Here is a 21,632-nt window from a genome sequence, read left to right on the forward strand (position 1 = left end):
TGTGGGTCGCCACAAGCCGGGCGCTCCATGGCAGTGAGGCAGGAGCGAAATGGCTGCTTTCCACTAGCTTGACTGGCTCCGACAGTCACATGGCGTGGGGAGGTTACCGTCCTGCTTGGGAGTTTTGGTGACAGAATGGCTGCAGTGTATCCTATCCTGTAGCTCCACCCGGCAAAGACCTGGCAGTCTGTTGTAAAGCTCGCACCCAGGAACCCCGGGGGCAGCTCTCCGCCGTCCCATGGGGGTCAGTGACACCAGTATTAGCCCACAGTGGTGTTTCAAGGTCATCTCACCAGCTCCCAACCGACGGATCCTCACATGGTTGATGGCAGGCAAGCGTGCAGGAGGGCCTCGTCCTGTACCATGGGTGGACCTGTGTATATCTGGAGTGGGCCTAACCGAGCCAGGACCTTCGTGGCTCACTGCTGAGTGCCCCGTGTGCTCAAATTGCACAGGGCCCTTTTTTGTGTCAGCTCTCTGGGTGAAGACTTGGAGTTTCCAGAATGCTCCCTCCGACATCTTGATTGAGCATTTTCAGGGGCTCAGTGACTGACTTGAATGGTGAGCAAAAATAATGTGACACAGTGGGGGGCGGGGAACTAGTGGACCCTGCAGAGGCCGCCAAGCTCCTGGTGTCCTTTCTCTTGATGGTCTGACACCTCCAGGGACCCTCTGCTGTGATCTGGCACGCCCTCCCCCTGGTGGCCCTGAAGGAGAGCTGCAGCCCGTGGGGCCTGCACTTGAAAGTGCAGCAGTGAGTGAACCGGGTGTGGTCCCTGTCTGCATTCTCACTGGGAATTCACCAAACATACAGGCAGTGTCAGCTAAGGTGGACATGCCCAGTTTACTTCCAGGGTGTGTAAGTAGACCTGAGTGGCAACAGTGGTGATCTTACCTGGATTAATAAAGGTGGTGTAGTAGGTGATGCACGGATTGCTAACAGCAAGGTCAGCAGTTTGAGCCCACCAGCTGCTCCTTGGGAGAAGGGTGAGGCATTCTGTTTCAGCGAAGATTTACAGCCCTGGACCCCCAGGGGCAGTTCTCCTCTGTCCTGCAGGCTCACTAGACATCAGCCTGGGGTTTGGCACTGAGCTTGGGTAACTGAGTTCGGAGGTGTTAGAACCACGTGGGGCATTGTGAGAAGCAGCTGGCTTACCCCCTAATCATGACCGTGGCCTCCCCGGTTCTTTGTAAAGATCCTCTGGTCGTCCTAGGGGACCGGGTAGAAGGTAGAGCTGGGAACTTGGCACCTTTCATGAAGTCAGCATGAGCCGTCAGGTGAGTGACGGGTGGGTGGGCCTCAAAGGTGGCCTGGGAGAGAGGTGTAGCTAAAAGCACAAGGATGAGCACAAGTGGCCTGGGGTCCCTGGTGAGAACGTTGGGTTGTCTTCTGAAGGGGCTGGGAAGCCAGCGGGGAGCTCTGAGCATACAAGATCATGGTTCTGTGCACACCACTGACATGTCACACACTTCCTTCTTCAGTGACAGTCACCCCCGCCAGTGCCACGGTGCTGAGTGCTTTCCTCCCTTAATCTTCAGTTTCCGTGGTAGTAACTGCAGTCCCATTTTCCAGATGAGGAAGCTGGAGGCTCAGAAAGGAGCCAGCTTGCCCAAGGTCACACACAGATCCGTGTCACAGCCAGGATTCCAACCTGAATCTCCGGCCACCAGATTCCTCGCCCTTCGTACTGTCACACATCCTACATTCCGGACTCCTGGCCGCTGCCCGCAGCCTGAGTATCAGGCGGGTCTTTCTACAGTTTGGGGAGCAGAGACTCAGGAGTTAACTGAATTCAGAGCAGTCAAGTTATTCATCGCAAATCACAGACAGCCCAGTCCAACCCATCTGATCTGGGCAGCCATTTTTGGAAGGGCAGGGAGTGGCTCTCAGCTCTCTGGGAGGGACAGTGTGAGCCAGGGGACTGCTTCCGAAGGAATAGTCTCCAAAGGAGGCCACAGGACCTTCCGGTGGAGATGTCCCCGCCCCACCACTGCCACCAGGCCCAGGCACTGCAGCTTGCACTGGGGACTCTGGACTTGGTGTGGCCTCCGCCTCCACATGCCAGGACAGACTTCCGTTGGCTTCCCATGTGGATAGACCTGAACTGGCTGAGCTTGGCCCTATTGGTGATAGTGGATAGGTGGCCCTGGGGGTGTGGTGGGTTATGAGTTGGGCTGCTAACTTCAAGTTCAGGGGTTTGAAACCACCACCAGAACCACAGGAGAAAGACGAGGCTTCTTACAACAGTAATCGTTTCTAAACAGTTACCGTCTCAGAAACCCACGGGGACAGGTCTGCTCTGCCCTGTAGGGTCACTATGAGTCGGAGTCAACTCGGCAGATTTTTTTATTCCAAAACCCGTTTTATTGGGCGCTAATACATATTGTCCCATAGTTCAAGCACATCAAGCAGTATTGTACAATTGCTACCACAATCAGTTTCAAAACTTTCTCTTCATGAGCTCCTTAACAGCTCTCCTTCAGTGAGTTTTTTTGAGCTTGGCCGAACTCAGAGCTTCAGCTTTCTGGGGCTGACTCAGGTGAGAAATTGTGCAGACGTAAGACCTTGGGTTGGCAAAAAGGATGACAGCTCCCACTGTTCAAGATTGCTGCCGTTCAAGTTGTAAAGAAGGTTCATCTAATTGAAGGTTAGTCGATGTGCTACTCTGGAACTACACTTCCCAGAATCCCCTTCCTCACACCTGCTCTGAGTTTGAGTTGATCACATGAAGAGCACCTGCAAGGATTCCTAGGGGAAGGAAGGGGAGCTGCAGCCCCTCTGAGCAGGTCATGGAGGTGCCATAGTGACAGATGGCTGCAGGGGCAGCCCCAGGTTCCTGCAGGCCCCAGCTTGCCTCTGCTGCCCTCTCTTTTGTCATTCCAGCTCCTGAACACTAGAGCCTGGCTGGACCTCCCGCCAGGCTGGTGGCTGTAGCCCCCCTTTCCCGACCTGCGAGCCCCAATCGTTCAAGTCTGTAGCCTGGGACTGAGGCACCTACTTCTTTCCCCATGGGATGTTTGTGGGCAGAGGTGGGGGTGAGTTTGTTTTGTGAGTCCTCAGAGCCCTGGGATGGGGTGAGGGTCACGGGGGTGAAGGCCCCACTTCAGACATCCAGGGTTCACTAAATACTCATGGGCCAAATAGCACAGTCCTTGCCCCAGGTCCCACCATCCTAGACTGGAGTTCTGCATATGAGATTAAACCCCAGGATCGCTTTGAGCTGTTATACCTGCTACCCCAGGGATAGTAGGCAAGGTTACAGCAGGCGGCCTTCAAAGCTGGCCCAATATGGGAAACAGAAGGATTTCTCCCAAGCTGTCTCCCCCAAATATTCCAAACTCAGCTGCTTGCGAATGACTATACACTTGGAGGTCATCAGGAGTAGATCAGGGGTCATTCACCCTTAGGATTATCAGCCATCTAGAGCAAGCAGACACCACTGTTTATCCCACAACAAGTAGGGTCCACTCCCTTCTGCCTGTGACATGTGTCTTTAACTGTAATTAGGGGGATTGCACGCCCCAAAAGATATATAGGCCTGGGTTACTCTTGGCCACTCTTCCCCTCTCCTCTGTTTCCCTTTCCCCTTGTCCTCTTTCCCCTCCCCCTCTCTCCACATGGACCACCAAGCGGGGATGAGGTGAGCATGCTACCGTGAAATGTGTCTGACTGCATTATTGTAATGTCTCTTCTATCGCTCATGCTCTTGATGACTTCAATATAATATATATACATCTCAACCGTATAGTTGGGCCTACCAGACCCGTAATGTTGTGTTAGGGGCTGGCTTCCCCTGACAGCCCAACAGTGGGAGGAAGCAGTCCCCAGCCCGGTGGCAGCTGACCTGCTGAACCTCCAGGGTCTGTCGACCTCTGCGTGGGGGAGGGCAGCTTCTCTGGCCACGTGGCTTTGGGTGTGAAGAGCCAGTTGTCACAGCGATGCATTTCACAGAGCACTGCAATCACGAGAATCTCTCCAGAAGTTGGATCACATGAGGATTTGGCTTTCCCAGATCCCTGGTGGTGGTGACCTGCTAACTACAAGGTCAGCAGTTGAAACCGCTGCTCCCGCAGACTTACCACGGGGCAGTCGGAACGGGCTCGATGGCAGGGAGGTTTGAGTGCATAGGAAACTAGTCTGTGAAGTATGCAAATAGCATGGAAAGTTTGAAGTGTGACAAAAATGACCAATATGGGGCACAGAGATAGACGAGCACAGACTGCTGGAAAAAACGGCTCCGACAGTCATGCACCAAGCAGGGCAGACGCAAAAATGGCATCTGTGAAAAACCACAGACGAAACAAAGACAAACCACCCCTCCTGGATTTTGCGTCCTCTGCTAACAGCGCAGCCGGGCAACTTATTAAATGAACTTACGAACCTGAGCTCACGGTCAATGGTTCAGGAGTCTCACCAGCGAGATCCCTGAGGCTTGGGCCCAGCCGGAAGGAGAACCTTCCAGAATCCTTTCAAGGGTTGCTTGCTTGGCTGTTCTCCAAGCCTGACTTTGGCTGCTGGCTTGGCTTGAGCCAGCTCTGTGGGGTTGCACTGCCCTCTGGCGGTCATGCGGACCACTGCTTGTCCGGCTCTGGGTGAGGGTCAGCTGGAGCTCAAATCTCCCTGGGGGAATGGTGGAGGGCTTTTTGTAACTCAGTCCTCACAAACAACATGTGGCCAGACAGATGCCACTTCCAAACACTCCAAGTGAGAGAAGGAAGCAGGGACAGAGAGAACGTTCTCTTGGATTCTGGTCGAATGTGACGCCCCAGAACTGGCCACATGCCTTTGGGGTTGTATGGCAGATCTGGGGAGCGAGGCTGAGAAGGGGCCCAGGACAGTCATCCTGAGGATGACCCTAGTGCCAGGATCCTGCAGTACCCTGCAGATTGGCACAAATGGCTGAGATGATTAACCATCTTTGAAAAACGCTCGGCGTTTGTGAAGGTGTCCCATGAACACTTGTTTTGACTGGATGCTGTTTCCGAGGTCTCCCCCCCCCAAAAAACAAAAAAAACAAAACCATTCTCCTCAGAGCAGCCGCATGCTCTTTTAAAATGTAAATCGGATTAATGTCAACTATGGACTTAAGCTAAAAATTTTCAGTTTGGCTTGACCCGATCTAGCACGCAGAAGGCTGCTAGCAGTGACGAGTCCTGACTCGCCCACCGGCTGTGGGGAGAAAGCACCAGTCTGACCTGGGAGAAGTACAGACAGAGCCTCCTTGGAAGTGAGGATGACGAGACTTGTCTCCCGTACTCTGGCCGTGTTAGCAAGAGTCCAGTCCCTGAAGAAGGACGCCATGCTAAGTCAATAGAAGGTCACAGAGGAAGAACCTCAAGGAGGTGGGTTGACAGAGGGGCTGCTGCATTGGGGTCAAACAGCCGCCATCGTGAGGGGGCGCAGGGCCGGGCAGTGCTTCATTCTGTGGTACACAGAGTTGCCCTGAGTGGAAACCCCCTCTAGCACCGCCCAGCAATGCGCGGATCCACAGAACTGTAATCCCACGTGTGTGAGTAAGCAGCCCAGCCACGCTGGGTGTGCTGAGGCGGAGGAACCCCCTGAGACTGCCACCAGAGGCACTCTTTAGTCCTTGGAACGAAACTCCCCCTGCAAGTCCCCTTGTAACTAAATAGCAAGTTAGCCTAAAAGGAACAACGGCACCTTCGCATGCCGCATTGACAAACAGATCTGTGTGCGGCCAAAGGACAACAGTTTCCCAAAGCACGGGTGAGCGCGTGGGGGGCAGTGAGGCGGCATGAACTGGAAGGGGACAGTTGGCCCGGACACCGAGGATGGCGTCCGGATACAGAGAACACATTCAGTGGTAGTGATCATGGTGTGCAGACGGTGTTGAGTGGGAACCCATCTTGCTGTTCGGACTTTCAGAGAAAAATGCAATAAAGCGAAAAAGGGATGCGGTTGGTCCCCTATTCCTTAAAACCTCACCTCTTCCAGGATTTAGGATAAAGCCCAAACTCCGATACAATCCAGCATGGAAAACCAACAAGCTATAGGTCAGCCTTGAGGGCGTTGTGTCTGGTGAGCAGTTTGTCTCACCACCTCAGCGGGAAAGCGAGATGCCTCCCACAGTGTATCCATTGTTTGCCTACCAGAGCAGCAATAGGAAATGAACCCCCAACAGGCACATAGGTGAGCTCACATAGTTCGATGCTGTGCCCATCGGGGTCCCCTGTAAATTCCCCGCAGATTTTCCACTGGGCGGGAGGTTGGCGTCCCTAGCCCCAAGGCAAACTGTGTACTGATGCGCACGAGGCCTCACTGGCATGTGGGGCAGACAAGCCCTGTGGGTCTCCCGGGGTCCTCTGTGGCCCCTGGGCAGATTCGGGGGTTGCCCATGGAAGCACGGTCTCAGAACCTGTCCCAGGTGGCCAGCTTGGGATCCCCAGGTGCACTTTTTCCTCCCTGCCGGGACCCCTCCTTTCCTCTGACCACAGCAGTTCTTTGGGGCTAGCTTGTAGCTCAGGTGGGACAGAGCTGAAGGTAGGGCCTGGGGAGGAGCTGGGTGCAGAGGCCGCCTGATTCTGGAACGGCCAACCCTGATATGCTGCGAAGTCTCCAAACCCCAACATGCTGCCATCCAGGTGATGCGGCCCCTAGGACAGGGAAGAAGTGCCCCTGGGAGTCTCGGAGACGAGCTCTTCCTGGGAGGTGCAAGCCTTTCTCTGGAGAGTGCATGGTGGTTTCAAACTGCTGACCTGTAGCTTAGCAGCCCAACTTGTCATCACTGTGTCATCAGGACTCTGCTGGGGAACCTAATAAGACCCAATTGCCTACTTTCATGCCCGGCTCCCTCCCCAGGAGACGAAGGGTGCCAGGGAAGTGGCAGGCCCTCAAGGAACCGCTGCCCCCAGGTGGTGCAAATGGAGCATGTGCTTGGCTGCTAACTGAGCACCCAGAGGCGCCTAGGAGGAAAAGCCTGGCCTTCCCCTTCTGGAGCACCAGCCACTGAAAGCCCAGAGCACAGCTCTGCCCTGACACACTCAGGGCCCCCAGGGGCTGGAACTGACCAATGGTAACTGGTTCTTTTAAGGTCAGCTTACGTAATTACCTTTTAATTACATAAATCAGTGTGGCCCAATGTTAATTTTTTTAAGTCAGCTTGAAGCTGAGGAAAACCTAATGGCAGCTGTGGGTTTGTGACTTCCATCCCTGGGCACAGCAGATGCTTCCAGCCCCGGGGGGAGGGCTGGCTGGAGACTGCCTGCAGATCCCCGCCGTCTGCCCACTGGCCCGGAAGGCCTGCAGTCCACCTCGGAATTCAGAGCAGCCAGGGGCATTTTGTGAATGAACAGTCCCATTGCCCTACTAAGTGTGGTCTGGAGAGCTGCCAGTCTGTGCCAGGGACCACTGAAGCCGGCCTACCCATCCGTCCATTTTCTTTCCTGATTATCCCTCCACCCACCCACAATCTAGCCATCCATCCATTCATCTAACAGCATGGTTACCCATTCTTCTATCTGTTAATCCTCCAGCCCTCCAACCATTTACCTCAACCATCCATCCCCCTACCTCCCTGCCAACGATCTATTTATTTGAATGCTCATGCACCACCCAGTGACCCATCTGTGATTCCAGTTAGCCAGCCAGTCTACACAAAACTTCATTCTGTGTCAGGCTTTGGGCTTGATCCTGGCCATCCAGAGATGGAACCACCAGCTCCCCCTGGAGGGGCTCCTAGCCTGGGGTGGGGGGGTCCATCTCACCCTTGGGATTGGCTTCCTACTCATTAGAAATTTTAACTCTTTGAAACTCCATCCCTACCGCCAGGAGACTAGCCACATGGGAACCTTGGGCTCTGCCAACCTGGGCAGAGGGAGAGGCCTGCCTCTTTAGCATCCAGATCAGATGGCTCTAAGCCCTGCTGGGTCCTCTGTGGGCAGCAATAGCACACGATGGCCACAGAATGTCTTCCGATGTCCCTCTCTGTCCCCCTACACTCGATTGTTGGTTTATTTCCCACCCGCCAGAAAATGAAATCTCATCATGGAAAGTATTAATATCTTTTTAAGTCCCAGTCCCCATTTTCCCTTCTTTTAGGAACAGTTTCTTGATTTTCCTTTGGGGAACCAGCCATTCCCAACTTCGTATTCATCCAACCCTAAGCCAGTTCCATGGGAAACCCAGGGAGGCGGATGGGCCACACTCTGGGGACTTGTATCAGCGCGGCTGTAAACCGCGGGACATCTTCAATAAGGAGAACTAGTGTGGCGGCTGCAACGGTGGACTCCAACACAGCGGCGGCGTGCGGACGGTGCCGGACTGGGCAGCAGCCAGGAGTCAGAACTGACTCGACACCCGACATCCGCGCCCCGTGACAGAGTGGCCTTGCTGGGAGGTGCTTCGTGTCATCCTTCACAGCATGGGAGAGCCTGCCTGAGATTTCAGACACAGGCCATCTGATCACCTGGATACAGCTATGCCTGAAACAGCCACATGTGGTTCCTGGAGACAACTTTTTCTTTTTTGGCCTACACCACTTGGAGTTGGAATGTCCATCCTTCTACAACCGAAAGAGTCCCGAGAAAGGCCGACAACACACGTGGGAGTGTCCAGAGCAGAAAGGAAGAGCCACGCTGGACCGTGCCTTCCAAATGTAAACGAGGTTTTATTTAACGCCTTGGGCACTGGTCCTCCCAGCGCACCTCTCTGCCCGCAAACAAGATAGCAGTGTAAGGCACGTGCACTGTCCACATGACGCAGGGCCAGGTCTCTGAAAACAGGAATCAGCAAGCGTCCCCCCAACAGCCCCGAATCGCCTCCCTCACTAATGCTCAAAGAATGATTGGCTCCCCCAAAGCACACCCGGGGAAGAGAGCACCGCAGTGAGAGCCCCCGCATGCCAGCTTAAAGCCCCAAACCCAGCCAAGGACTAGGGAAGCCCACTCCACAGGCAGAGGGCGCAAGACCGGGCACCGAGAGAAGTCCATAAATTAAGAGAAAGAAAACAAACATGCCTGTCCCCCTCGCCGCCAGCCCGCCCCCACCGGGCAAGGGCTGGCTTTCGTTCTGTCAGTTTGTTGGTGAGTCAGGACCCTGAGCGGCCCCTCTTCCCCCAAAGTCAAATATTCCGAAGGCAATATTGGCGCCTGGCCTTGTGGGAGCCTCGTCGGGGCAGAAAGAGCAGCTTCGGGGGTTGCTGGCCTGGCGTCCGGGTGCTGGGCGGCAATGCTATAAATACTCCAGCTCCAGGGCGTGCCTCAGTGCCTCCAGGTCCGCGCGGCAGGATATCCTCCAGAAAGGCATATTGTGCTGTAACACAAGACGTCAGCATGAAGTGACACCCTGCCCCTGCCCGGCAGCCTCTGCGTCCACACCCAGGCCTTCTGGGGAGTCCACCCACACAGGCTACCAGCCCATGAGATACCCACCATTCCGGCAGCCCGGATCAGGCAGGACCTTCTAGTCCAGTCCCCACCCACCCAGGGCTTGTCCACTACCAGTTCCCCTCCTCCCTGCGTGTGTTACTGATTAGTTAGGGATCCAAGTTCACTGCCTCCAGTCAATTCTGACCCTGTCCACCACATGTCTGTCCATTTGTCTACATCAGTGGTTCTCCGCCTTCCTCATGCCAAGACCTCCTGTGGTGGGGACCCCCAACCATAACATTATTTTTGCTGCTACTTCATCACTGTCATTTTGCTACTGTGATGAATCATCATGTAACTAGCTGACGGGCGGGATGTATTTTCCTGGTTACAACTTGAACATCATTAATGCTGAGATGGCTCACAGGAATATGAAGTTCTAGATTGTGAAGTATTTATTTCTAATGACAAATAACTGAAATCTTGTCTTGAAGCATGGTGCTTCACGCATGGGCGGACTCGCCAGGAGACGGATAGAGAAGCGGTGTCTGGGTTCCTAAGACCATCAGAAATCTGTTTTCCGATGTTCTTAGGCGACCCCTGTGAAAGGGTCGTTCATCCCCAGGTTGAGACCCGCTGGTCCAGGTGTACTAGGGTGGCCGGTGTGTTGCTGTGGCTGCGGTATGCAGGCGCACAGCCGTGCTCGCTGACCGTGAGGTCGTGGAGCACGTGCTGAGGTCCTCCAGCATGGATGACCACTCCACGAGAAGACCCACATCCTCACAGCCGGGCATCATGATACCCGGAGGAAAGATTCGCGGCGTCAGAGATTCCCGTCTTGCTTGGAGTCACATCGTGTCCATCGGCTGCCCCAGACCTCTCCCGAGTGTGGAAAAGCAAGGTCGAAGGTGCGCCCGACCCAGGCCAGGGTGGTGCCCATTGCCTCATCTGCTCTTGAGAGTTGGACACAGCCCTGAGGAAGGATGGATGCATTTGAGTGTGGCGCTGGCAAGAACACTGAAAGTGCCCTGGGCTGCCAGAGGACAAGCCCACCTGTCTTGGGAGAAATACTGCCAGTGTGCCTGAGAGGAGGCACGGTGGGTCTGTCCCAAGGCTGGGATCTTTAGGAAACCAAATCCCAGGCCTTTCTCCCGAGATGCCTCTGGTGGGTCTGAGCTGCCAGTCTTTCACCTAGGAGTTGGGCACTTAGCTGTTTGTGCTGCCCACGACATTCTTGCCTAAGGACCCTGGCGTGAGCACCACCCCACCTAGACCCTGTGCACGAGCCAGGAAAGTCACATTCCCCGTCCTGTTCAGCTTGGGCTGAGGATGGTCACGTGACTCGCCCAAGCCAATGAAGAAGCTGGCTGGGGCTTCTGGGAAAGATTTTCCTTTAAGACTAGAGGAAACTCCCTTTCCTTCCTCCTCTGTGCTCTGCCCCCTCCTTGGGCACCTACTCTCACTCATCCACCGTTTTGCTCTCCGCCCTTTCACATGCATGGTAGCAGAAGATCTGTCAGTCCGCACGTTCACCCTGTGCGTCTGGCCATCTGGAGGTGCGAGGCGGGAGTACCGCTGGCTGCCCTGAGGTCATGGGATGGCAGTGGCTGGGCCACACCTCTCAGGGGGTTGGCAGTTCTGCAGTGAGGTAATCTGGCAGTTCTGTCCTGAGGTAGTCTTTCCGTGGTGGGCTGTGGTCCTCCTCCACTTTTGCATAACCTCATTTTTCTGCAGCAGGACCTACGTGAGGGGTCACGGGGCTGCCTCGCTTCCCACCCTCACTGACGACTTGGGTGATCCGTGTGCGCAGGCACGTGGTCTGACTCCTCCTGCAGGACGTGGCCTGGCTCGGCTCTTCACAGCAGAGTCCCCAGCTCGGCCTTCCCAAAGGTGGCACACACCACAGGGCTCCCATTGACGGAATAGACATGAGCCCTGTGGTGAGAGACCCCCACGGCAGTGTTCCATCTTGTGGTGAGTGTCATGGGGGGGAAAGGGCAAGTGAGAGGGCAGCAAGCAGCTGCCATGGGGGGCGGGGGCTGCTCACTGCAGCAGCATCCATTCAAAACCACCAGCTGCATCTTGGGAGAAAATGGCAGCTTTCTACTCTTGTAATGACTTCCTCTTGGAAACCCACAGTGAAGGTTCTCCTGGTGAGTTGAGGGAGGGAGCATGCACAGAGCTAGGGGAGCGCCGTCCTGTCCACGGGTACAGCAGAAGGGGCTCCGGCTTGGAGCCAAGTGTTCACGTGCACCTGGCACACAGCAGGAGCTCCAGGAACATGTGCAGGACTGAAGGGAGGGAGGTGGAGGGAAGACGAGCTTCTCAGGCAAACCCCTGCATGGACCGGGAGGGAGTTTTTATGTCCTGCTGCTCCTTCCACGCAGCCGCCAGCAGCCAAAGGGAAGGAGCCATCAGTAGTCACCATGCCAACTTCCTGCTGTGCTCAGCACTCCACCCTCAGCCCTCCCCAGCCAAGCCCATCTCCTGGACAGAAGGAGCCAGCTTCCGCCCAGCCTGGCCTGCGGGCCATTCCGCTTGCCTATGAGAACATGAGCCGTGGGGAAAGGAAGTGCCCGGCCCCCTCCAGCTGGACGGGATGGGAATCACAGAGACCTTGGTCCCCAAGGTGGTACCCATCCATCAGGCTTAGCAATAAGCATCTGACAACCTGCCTGCCTCTGCCCCAGCCACCTGGCTGGCTGACTTGTAGGGGAGCTCGCTGGGGGCGGGCAGTGTCCCAGAGCCCTGACTCCCTCGCGCTGTCCCCACCAGGTGTTGGAGCTAGATGCAGGGACATTTATACATTTGTACGTGCTGGCTGTGGGCAAACTGGCTAACCACTCTGAGCTGCATGCAGGTCCACTCGCTAGGACAGGGACTGACCACATCTGTCTTGCAGGGGTCTGGGAGGATGACAAGATGATGCTGTGACTACTAAGCAGGGGGTAAGAACCAGGGGTGAGGTCTGGCACCCCAGGGTACCAGGCAGTGCCCTGACAATTGTCCACCACTGCCTGGCTGCCCCTGGCATCTGTTCTCGCCTCTTCCAGAAGAAACCCCAAGTTTCCAGCTGGGCCATTGACAGTCAGGGCTCCCTCTCCTGCTTCCCTGGGAGCACGGTGGGACCCAGGGGTCAACCCTGCCCAGTGGGGCGAGGGCCCAAGAGGGAGGGTCCCTCATGGGAAAAACAGTGTCAGCGCAGGGGTCCTCAACCCTGCTGCCCACAGTGGAGCGAGACCTGCCTGTGCTCAGGCTGCTTGTCTGCATCTCTAGACCCTCCCAGAATCAGTGTGCTGACTCCACCTGCAGTCAAGGTCCCCCGCCAGACCTCTAGTCCTCTCTGCTGGGTCTTTGTTCAGATGCCACCTTCTGGAGAGGTGAGGCTTGGCTGCCACATACACTTGCATCCTCTCCCCATTCCTGGCCCCTTTCTGTTCCCTGTGCCTCAGGTCCTCCACTGCACTTGCCTCCCCCCCAACCCCCTACCACCACACAGGAATGTGTTTACTGCCTGTCCCTCAGCGTGTCCCCGTGAGGGCAGGACCTGGGCTCTGGATGGCAGGGTTCCTGCAGCCTGGGGCAGTGAGGGCATGCGCTCAGTGCAGATGCTGACGCACCAACTGAAGAGGCTGTGAATGAGCACCAGCCAGGCAGCCGGCCATGAAGAGAGAGGGACAAAGGGCTGCAGATGGACCCGACAGGGGTGTGTGCAGGGGTGCGGTGGCAGGCAGGCTGCCTGGGGGTCAGGATTCTACTCTCCCCGCCCCACCCCCACCTCGCCCTCCACTCCCTTGAAGTGAAGAAAGAGACCAGGAGGAGGAGGCCCAGCAGGTTGTGTGAGGGAGGGGTCCTTCCCTGTGGGGGGAACAGAATCTGCTGAGGCCTCCTCCTCACTCTCTGAGCCCTTCCCTCAAGTCCCCCAGGCCTCCCCTCTGCTGGTGAGTTTCACAGGCTGGGACCCTTAACATTTTTGCATTTCCTTGGGATTAGTTGCTGAGGAGGAAAAGGGGGAGCCAGCCCCACCCAGTTAAGCTCTGTGACATTAACAATCCACTTCCCAGGCTCCTGGGCCCGTGGGTGGCAAGGTCTCTGGGACACAGTAGATGGAGCCAGACCCCAGACATCCACAGCTGTTTCTTCTCCATGAACAGAGCTGCCGCCACCAGGGCCCGGGCCTCTGTTCACCTGCCCAACATCACAGATGCGGGCTCTCCTTTTTCATTAGCTTAATGCTGCCTTTATTGACTGGGAAGGCTTCCTGGAACCTAGGAGCACCACGGATGATCGCAAACACGTCACATACACCCCCACCCCCACCCCAGCCTGTCCCCTGGCCTGCTGTCCCTGGGCTCCCAGCAGCCCTAGCAGAGACTCCAGGGCTGCCGGGGGCTGCAGCCAAAGGCCTGGGTGGGATTTGCAGAAGGAAATTGCTCAGGATGCTTAGCAGTTTGCAAATGGGAACAGACTGACAGACAGCCCACAGAGAGCTCAGGAAAGAGAAGGGAGTGGGTGGGCGGCAGGGGCAAGCTCAAAGCAGGACAGTGGGCAGCACCTTCTTGGCTCCTTGCTCCTCTTCGACACCATCCCCGATGACGACGTAGACGGCTTTGCGGCCGAACCTTTGCATGATGCGCTCGAAGCAGCTCTCTTTCCCTGCAGAGACACAGAGGAGGCTCCAGTACCTTGGAGGAAGTGCATCACCGCCACGTGAGCTCTGCGCCCCTGGTGGCCACATTGTGGGTCTGCAGAGAGCTTCAATGGCTGGTTGTGCAGAAGTGGACCACCAGGCCTTTCTTCTGAGGCACCTCTGGAAGGACTTGAACTGCCAGCCTTTCAGTTAGCAGCCGAGCATGTTACTGTTGGCAGCACCTAGGGACGCCCCCACAAGTGTGGCTAGGGTTTATTGCCTGGCTCATGAATGTGGGGCGTGGCCGTCCTCCCTCCCACCCTCTGTCGTGGGAAGCGTGGGCACTGGACAGCCACTGGTCAAGCTAGCCCACCGACCTGCAATCGGGAAGTGGAAGCTTGCTGGTGTAAGCCATGGAGTGCTGGGAGCTTGTTACGCAGCGCTGTCAGCGCAGAACCTGACTACTTATAAGACACGATCTTTCAGTTACACCAGGGACCCGGCAGCTGAATTCTTGTCCTATCACAAGACTGGAAACATTTTGCACTCTGATCCTCAGGCTTCTTGTGGTTGACGGGTACCACCAAGTGGATTCCAACTCAATGACCCCCATGTGACAAAGAGAACTGCCCCCTCGGGTGTCCTGTCGCTCATCTTTACTTGGGTCCCTGGGACGGCCCACCAGCCTGGATCACTCCTCTCTGGGGGTCTGTGACATGGGAGAGAAAGGACTTTTGGATCTTATTGAAGCCTTTGCTTTCTGGGGTGTGCTTGTTACAGCAACTTCACACATAAGCTGACCAACACACTTTTGAAAACTACAGTCTGAATCCATTCCTTTAGAAGTAGAGGGAAAGCCACGTGCGTTGCGAGGGCTTTGGGGGGACCTGAGTCTATGGGTAAGCTTAACTTTCTTATACCCGGGGTGAGAGGCTGACCCCACGCTCCCAGCCTGCTTCACGATGAGACTGGCCAGGCTTCTCCTTACCTGTCTTGGTGGCACTGTAGATGTTCTCGATAGGAAACACGGACCCCAGTCCATACAGCAGGACCTTGGCCAGGGCAGGAATGAGTTGAGTGGTGGTGACCAGGACGTTGACACAGTTGGGCCTGAGGACAGAGGAGAGCCTGGATGAGGTCCGGCGTGGGTGGGAATGTTTATGCTCTGGCTGCATCACCTGTCTGTTCCGCACAGGGTCAAGTGCACAGGAAAAGCTAGCTAACTGCCACCAAGTCAAGGCTGGCTCATAGTGACCCTGCAGAGCAGAGCAGAGCTGATTTCTTGGGTCTCGGGAGCTGTCAATCTTTACAGGGGTCGACAGTCTCTTCTTCCTTCTGATGACCAGCTGGGAGGCTCCAACCTCTGACCTTGAGGTTAGCAGCCCAACCCATTACATCAGCAGGGCTCTTTAGTCCCAAGACAAACCAGCCAAAAGCACACACCCTGCCATTGACTTGATGCTGACTCTCAGTGACCCAATAGGAGAGGGCAGAATTGCCCCTGTGCGTCTCCAAGACTGCAGTTCTTTTTGGGAGGAGAACGTCTCCTCTTTCTCTACAGATCAGCGGGTGGGATGACCTTGTGGTTAGCAGCCCTTTGGGTAATCCACTCCCCTACCTGCGTGCTTGAGTTCTTTGTTGGCTGGATGGAGGTAGGCAGGGACGGGAGAGTGGGTGGTGGGAGGGAGGGATGGAGAAGAGGGTGGACAGTTACTCGGGTCAGTGCACTGTGTAGGCCAGCCTCGGGAAGGCAGGGCCCAGGGACCTTCCAGATGTTCTTCTCTATTAAGCCTGCAGCTGCCAGACACTGTTAAGATGTCAAACTTATTTAAAAAGCCAATGTCATTGCAGGGGCAGCCCCCACCCCCCACGCACAGTTGCAGGGGCTGTACAGATGATATGGTGTCACGGAACAAGTGTAGGGTAGAGGGCGGGGTGGGGACTGGGGTAAACTAGAGAGCCAGTCCCAGCGTTTGAGAATCAAACTGGGGCCCAGTGAGGGTCCAGTGAAACGTGGGAGCGGCCTGGGTTTGTTTAGTCTGAGGGCGGCTGTTTTGAGCTTGAAGCTGGTGTGGGGACAAAATTTGCTTTCTGGCCTCAGCAATCTTACTTGGCGATGAGAGGCAACTCACAGGAAGAAAGAGAATGGACGCTGCCCTCCTCCCTCACCAGGTGCCCACCAGACACAGGACCCCCGACTCGATGGAGAGTGGAGGGCGCTGCAGGGGCTGGAGGCCGTTTGAGGCAGAGTGGACTCAGGGGTAGCTGTTTGGCCAGCTCTGCTCCGAGATGGCGTTTGTGCCTCACAAACCTCATCAGCTTTATCAAACGTCTGGAAGGTGTGCACGTGCGATCTGGGGTGTCCCATCCACCAGCTATGGAAATGGGGGTCCCCAGCAGGGGCAGCACGCACCGGGGTCTGACCAGGGATCCGGGGCTCCACTCACCGGGAACTGATGAGGTTTAGAGCCTTCAGGGAGTGGGTCAGCCAGAGGTCGGTCAGTGCCTCCAGCTCGGCTCGGAGCTGGAGCCAGGTCTCTCTTTTGGGAGCACCTATCAAGCCTGTGAGGGAGGAAGGAGAGGTACAGGGCCTGTTTTAGGGGAGGGCTCAAATCCCACGCTGCCCACTGCACTCCAGAGGGCGCTCTGAATTAATCTGAACCTGCAACCGATTCATCAGGCCTCCCACCTGCTCACCCATCTACTATCCAATAACTCGCTCACCCAGTCATCCCACCATGCACTCACCCTTCCCTCCATTGTATATCATCCATCCATCCCCCTTCCCTCCTTCTGTTGTCCATCTGTCTGTGTATCCACTCATCTACCCTTCCCCCTCCCACTTCCCCTCCCTTCCTGCCTCCATTGTTTGACCATCTGTCCAGCCACCTGCCCCTCTCCCTCCTTCCCTTAGCGAGGCCGGTGGTTTTGAACTACACTTAACCCACTATGCCACCAGGGCTCCTGGAGTTGGGCAGCAGCATTATCCCCATTTACAGATGAGAATGCGGAGGCACAGAAAGGTCATATAACCCTCTGCAGCAGGGCTACACAGGAGGAGGGCTGTGGAGTCAGGCAGATACCTCTGGGCCCCATCACTGCCCACCAGATGCAGGCATACACATGTTCTGTCTAGCCTGGGGCTTGTCAATGGGTTGAGCACTCAACCATGTAGGAAGGTGGAAACAGAACAGAGATGCTAAGTAACCTGACCGGCACTGCACAGCCCAGTCTCCTACCCGTCACGCCCCCCTCTGCAGCGGCTCACGTCCAAGTCCTCAGACTGCAGAGCAGCACTCCAGGATGGGGTTTGTCTCTCACGTCCCCTCAGGGCCCCTCAGTTTGGCAGCCTGAGCTCGGAGGACACCTCCAGACTAGAGACCTCAGCCTGCACCCTGCCAGTGTTACAGCAAGGCAGAAGCAGGCCCTGCAAACCCAGGGGCTACTGGCACCCCACCTGCTGCGAGTTTCTCCACCCACTGCAGGCAGACTCCCCTGCCCCGCCCTGCGCCAGACACAGCTGCTCCCAAGAAATCGCAGGGTGCACAGGCGGGGTGGCCTGACTCAGTCCCCGCAGTGCTGCTCTGCACAGTCTGAGGACTTGGACATGAGTCGCTGCAGAGGGTGGCGTGATGGGCAAGAGACTGGGCTGTGCAGTGCTGGTCAGGTTACTTAGCGTTTCTGTTCTCAATTTCCACCTTCATACACCAGAGACTCCACTGGGGATGTGAGGCACCCTGTTTACGTGCTCGGCTGCTAACTGAAAGGTTGGTAGTTCAAACCACTCGCCACTCCCTGGGAGAAAGACATGCCATCGACTTGTCTTGGACACCCCCGGGACAGGTGGAATCTGCCCTACAGAGTCACTGTGAGCTAGCCTGGACTTGATGGCAGTGGGTGGGCACTGGGGATGTGGGGAAGAACAAGTGAGCTTTTACATGGAAAGTTCCCCAATCAGAGCCTGGCACAGAATAAGTCCTTGTTCAGCATTCACTGTGGTGTGGAGCTTCTCACTGGGGGTGGGGGGGGGGCAATCAAGACCCGGCTGTGACCCCTAAAGCTTTGAAAGGGGTCATATCAAAAGGTCTTGGAAAGCGGGATCGGAAAAGGTGGAACAGAACCCCCAAACACAAGAAGGACGGGGCTTACTGGTCAGATAGAAGCACATGGAAGATTAGCGCCCTAAGTCAACCTGCAGGCCTGGACATGGACTCACCCTGTGGCTCAGTTGTCAGCCAAAGAATTGAAACCAAAAAACCAAATGCACTGCCACGGAGCCCATTCCCCCTCACAGCAACCAGATAGGCTAGGCCATGGCAGAATGATCCCTGTGCACTTCCCAGACTGCCCCTCTTTGTGGAGTAGAAAACCTCTCATCTTTCTCCCAAGGGGGTGGCTGGTGGTTTTGAACTGCTGACCTTGTGGCTAGTAGTCCAACACATCATCCACTCCACCACCAGGGCTCCAGGTCTTTAAAGGGCACAGTGATACTAAGGAGATGCACACATCTTAGGATAATCAACCATTGGCAATCAAAGGAGGCAGCATTTACCCAAGGACCAAGTTCAAAAGGGTTAGGAAAAAGGGACAAACAGGCTACCCAGGGAGGAAGTGGCCTAAGCCACTTTACACGGTGGGGCTGCGAAGCAATGGCAAGAAACGAGGTGCATGAACTGCAGGACAGGAAACCTCCCAGCTCTGCAAGCATCCCCTCCTTTCACAGCAGGAACTTATAAAAGCCCCGAAGGAGGGGAGGCAGAGGACAGCGGCTAGGACCACCGGCGGTAACCAGCGGCACAGTCTGCCTTCTGCAAGTACCAGCAGCAAACCTCCCATGGCCTTGGGGAGCCGAGGGCTGCTCACCCCCTGCCACAGACTCAGAGGTCACTGCAGGCCTCCCAGCTGGCCAGTGGCAGAGGCCTGTGGGAATGAGTGGTGCGGGCCCTGTCCACTTGGCACGGCAGGCCCAGTTCACTTAGTTGATGTCTGGGGCTCTGGGATAGATTCTGACTCACAGTGACCCCACATGACATCAATGAACGACTTCAGAGGTTCTGTGCTTCCCTGGGCTGGGAGGAGCCCTGGAGGCATCGGGGTTCCGGTGGGCTGCTAACTACGAGGTCAGCAGTTTGAAACCATCAGCTGCTCTACAGGGAAAGAGGAGCCTTCTGTAAAGTCAGTCTTGGAAACCCACAGGGGCGGTTTTATGCTGTCCTGTGGAGTCGCTGCGTTGGAATGCAGTGAGTCCAGTTTGGGGGCAGTTATGATGGGGGTGGGGTGGGAAGATTGTCAGATCTGTTTCCCTCAGAACCCCTCAACCTCTCTCCCTGTCATGGAGTCGGGGCTGACCCGGAAACTGGGTTTCTGAGACTGTAACTGTTGATGGGAGTAGAAAGCCTCGGCTTTCTCCGGAGGAGCTGCTGGTGGTTTTGAACTGCTGCCTACGCGGATTGCAGTCTGACCGGTTACCCGCTCCACCACCAGAGCTCCGTGGGTGAGTTCAAGCCGACAACCCTCTGGTTTGCAGCCAAACAATTAACTACAGTACCACCAGGACTCCCCCCCCCCCTCGCCCCCTGGGCAGAATGCTTTCCATCTGCTCCTCAGCTCCCTCTGCCTGCTGCTGGGGCTCACCCAGAGGGGTCCCTTCAGCCGGCTGGTACCCGCCAAGCTGGCAGCAGCACTGACCCCCTTTCATCTGCGAGGCAACGGAGCTGCTGAGAGTGGCAGCCAGGTGACGGTGACAGCACCCACCCGAAGGCCGCCCCTTCGTCTGAGAGCGTTCTGCCGGGAGGCCGACTGCAGCCCACTCACCGCCCACGTTGTTCTTGTAGGTGTTGTACATCTCCTTCACCCGCCGGTAGCGGAAAGCCAGCTTCCTCATCCAGTCCACCCCACCGTGGACGCCGGAGCCCAGGCACAGGTTGGCCCCGGGGGCCGAGCTGTGGAAGCCGTCGGCTGAGAAGTTATATGTGCTGGGGAGAGGCAAGGACAGAGGTTGGGAAGAGACACCGCGTTAGCGAACGGACACCACGCCACGACAGGGCTGGCGCGGGGAGGCCACGGGCCCTGGGAGCCACCGGTGGGGCTCCAGGTGTCCCTGGGCCCTCTGATGGCCAGGACGTGAGCTTCCAGCAGGGAGTGGACCTACAGCTGTTACTAATGATTACTTTTACTTGTGAAAGAAGAAAGCAGTAGTGTGTCCTATATGGGTGTGTCACTAACTCCTGGGCTACGAACGGCAGGTCAGAAGTTTGAAACCCCCAGCTACTCCTTGGGAGAAAGACGGAGCTTTCTGCTCCTGTAAAGAGTTACAGCCTCGGAAATCCACGGGGCCATCTGCCTGGTCCTGTAGGCTCGCTCTGAGTCGGCATCGACTGGATGGCGGTGAGCGCGCCCTAGGTACCAGGCACAGTACCCAGGTAACAACTTGTTGGCATAGACGCCTTCCTCTTCCCCACCAGGCTGGCAGTGCACTCTGGCAGCGGCTTCTCAGCTACCCTGCTGCCACGGGTGTGGTGAATAGGGAACAAAGGCAGTAGCATTTCCTCAGCTGGGCAAAGGGGGCAGGGCTCCAGCGGAGAAACGCCCCCGAAAGCTTCATCAGAGAGCCCTTCACCACCACCACCACCACCACCACCCTCCTCCTCATTCCGCTCACCCACCAGGGGTGATCCCCGGAGCTTCAAGGGGAGACCATGCGGCATTCACCTTTCAGCCGCCCATGGCTCTGTCTGATTTCCTAATTTTAAAAACATTAAAGGCACCTGTGTTTCTCCAGCGAATAAGACTGGATTGGCGCAGTTAAATCGCCAGGGCCCTCAGTTCTCTAGGGACGGACTCAATGGCTGGTGCCATCGCTTACAAAGTTGTCTTGACCTTGACAGAGCTTACATTGAGAAATGAAGGTTACCGTTAGGCTCCATCCTGCTAGATCATTTACTCCTGAGGAAGCAAACATGTCTACAAGCTTGGCTGGCACCCTGGAGGAGATGCTGAGAAGTCCCGTCAAGAGGGCAGCAGGGCAGGGTGCCCAGGATGGACAGAGGGGTGGTTAGGAGCTTGGAGTCGGGCTGTGGGTTCTAATCCTGCCTCCCCACGTCACCAGCTGTGGGCAGGGAACTCCATCTCTCTGTGCCTGACGAGCTCCCCCCCACCTGGTGGCAGGCGGGTCAGGTCCACCCCTCTTAAGGTTACTGAGAAGGCACAGTGGGTTAGTCCACATAAAGCACTGGGGTTGGGGATGGCCCTCAATCCAAACTTGGAAAAGGTTGGTTTTTGTTGCCACCAGAGAAACAAAGGCAGAAGCATGGCAGCTCCTGTGGCGTCCTTTCGAGTCACAGCGCCCCTAGAGGACAAAGGAGCCCTGTCCCGCTGGGCTTTCAGGGACTGCCATCTTTGCAAGAGCAAGTCGCCCGCTTTTATCTTATGGGGGGTAGCCGGTGGGTTCAAACCACTGACTTTTGGTTAGCAGCCGAGCCCTAAAAAATTCTGCGACCTGGGTCCTTTCCTGGTTCCTAAACGCAACCCCTAAACCCAGATCAACTGTCATCAAGCTGATTCCGACTCACATTGACCTTACACAAATCCTCACACTGGACCAACAGGTAACATCACGATAAACCAAATCACACTCACTGCCACTGAGTTGATTCTGATGCATAGCGACCCTTCA

At 56.2% G+C, this 21,632-nt stretch overlaps 1 protein-coding gene across 1 annotated transcript in view; it reads right to left on the reverse strand.

Moving 5' to 3' along the window:
* Positions 1-8,630: 8,630 nt before the first annotated feature.
* EYA2 (EYA transcriptional coactivator and phosphatase 2) overlaps positions 8,631-21,632 on the reverse strand; it is a 155,627-nt gene continuing 142,625 nt past the window's right edge. The window contains exons 10-14 of the mRNA XM_075527749.1: positions 19,772-19,932; positions 16,405-16,519; positions 14,946-15,067; positions 13,883-13,983; positions 8,631-9,271 (exon numbers count right to left, since the gene is read on the reverse strand). Coding sequence (XP_075383864.1) covers positions 9,191-9,271; positions 13,883-13,983; positions 14,946-15,067; positions 16,405-16,519; positions 19,772-19,932 — 580 coding nt within the window. The 3' untranslated portion in view covers positions 8,631-9,190. The remainder of the gene's footprint in view (positions 9,272-13,882; positions 13,984-14,945; positions 15,068-16,404; positions 16,520-19,771; positions 19,933-21,632) is intronic.

This window comes from Tenrec ecaudatus, chromosome 12 (genome assembly GCF_050624435.1).
Source record: "Tenrec ecaudatus isolate mTenEca1 chromosome 12, mTenEca1.hap1, whole genome shotgun sequence".
Classification (NCBI taxonomy): domain Eukaryota; kingdom Metazoa; phylum Chordata; class Mammalia; order Afrosoricida; family Tenrecidae; genus Tenrec; species Tenrec ecaudatus.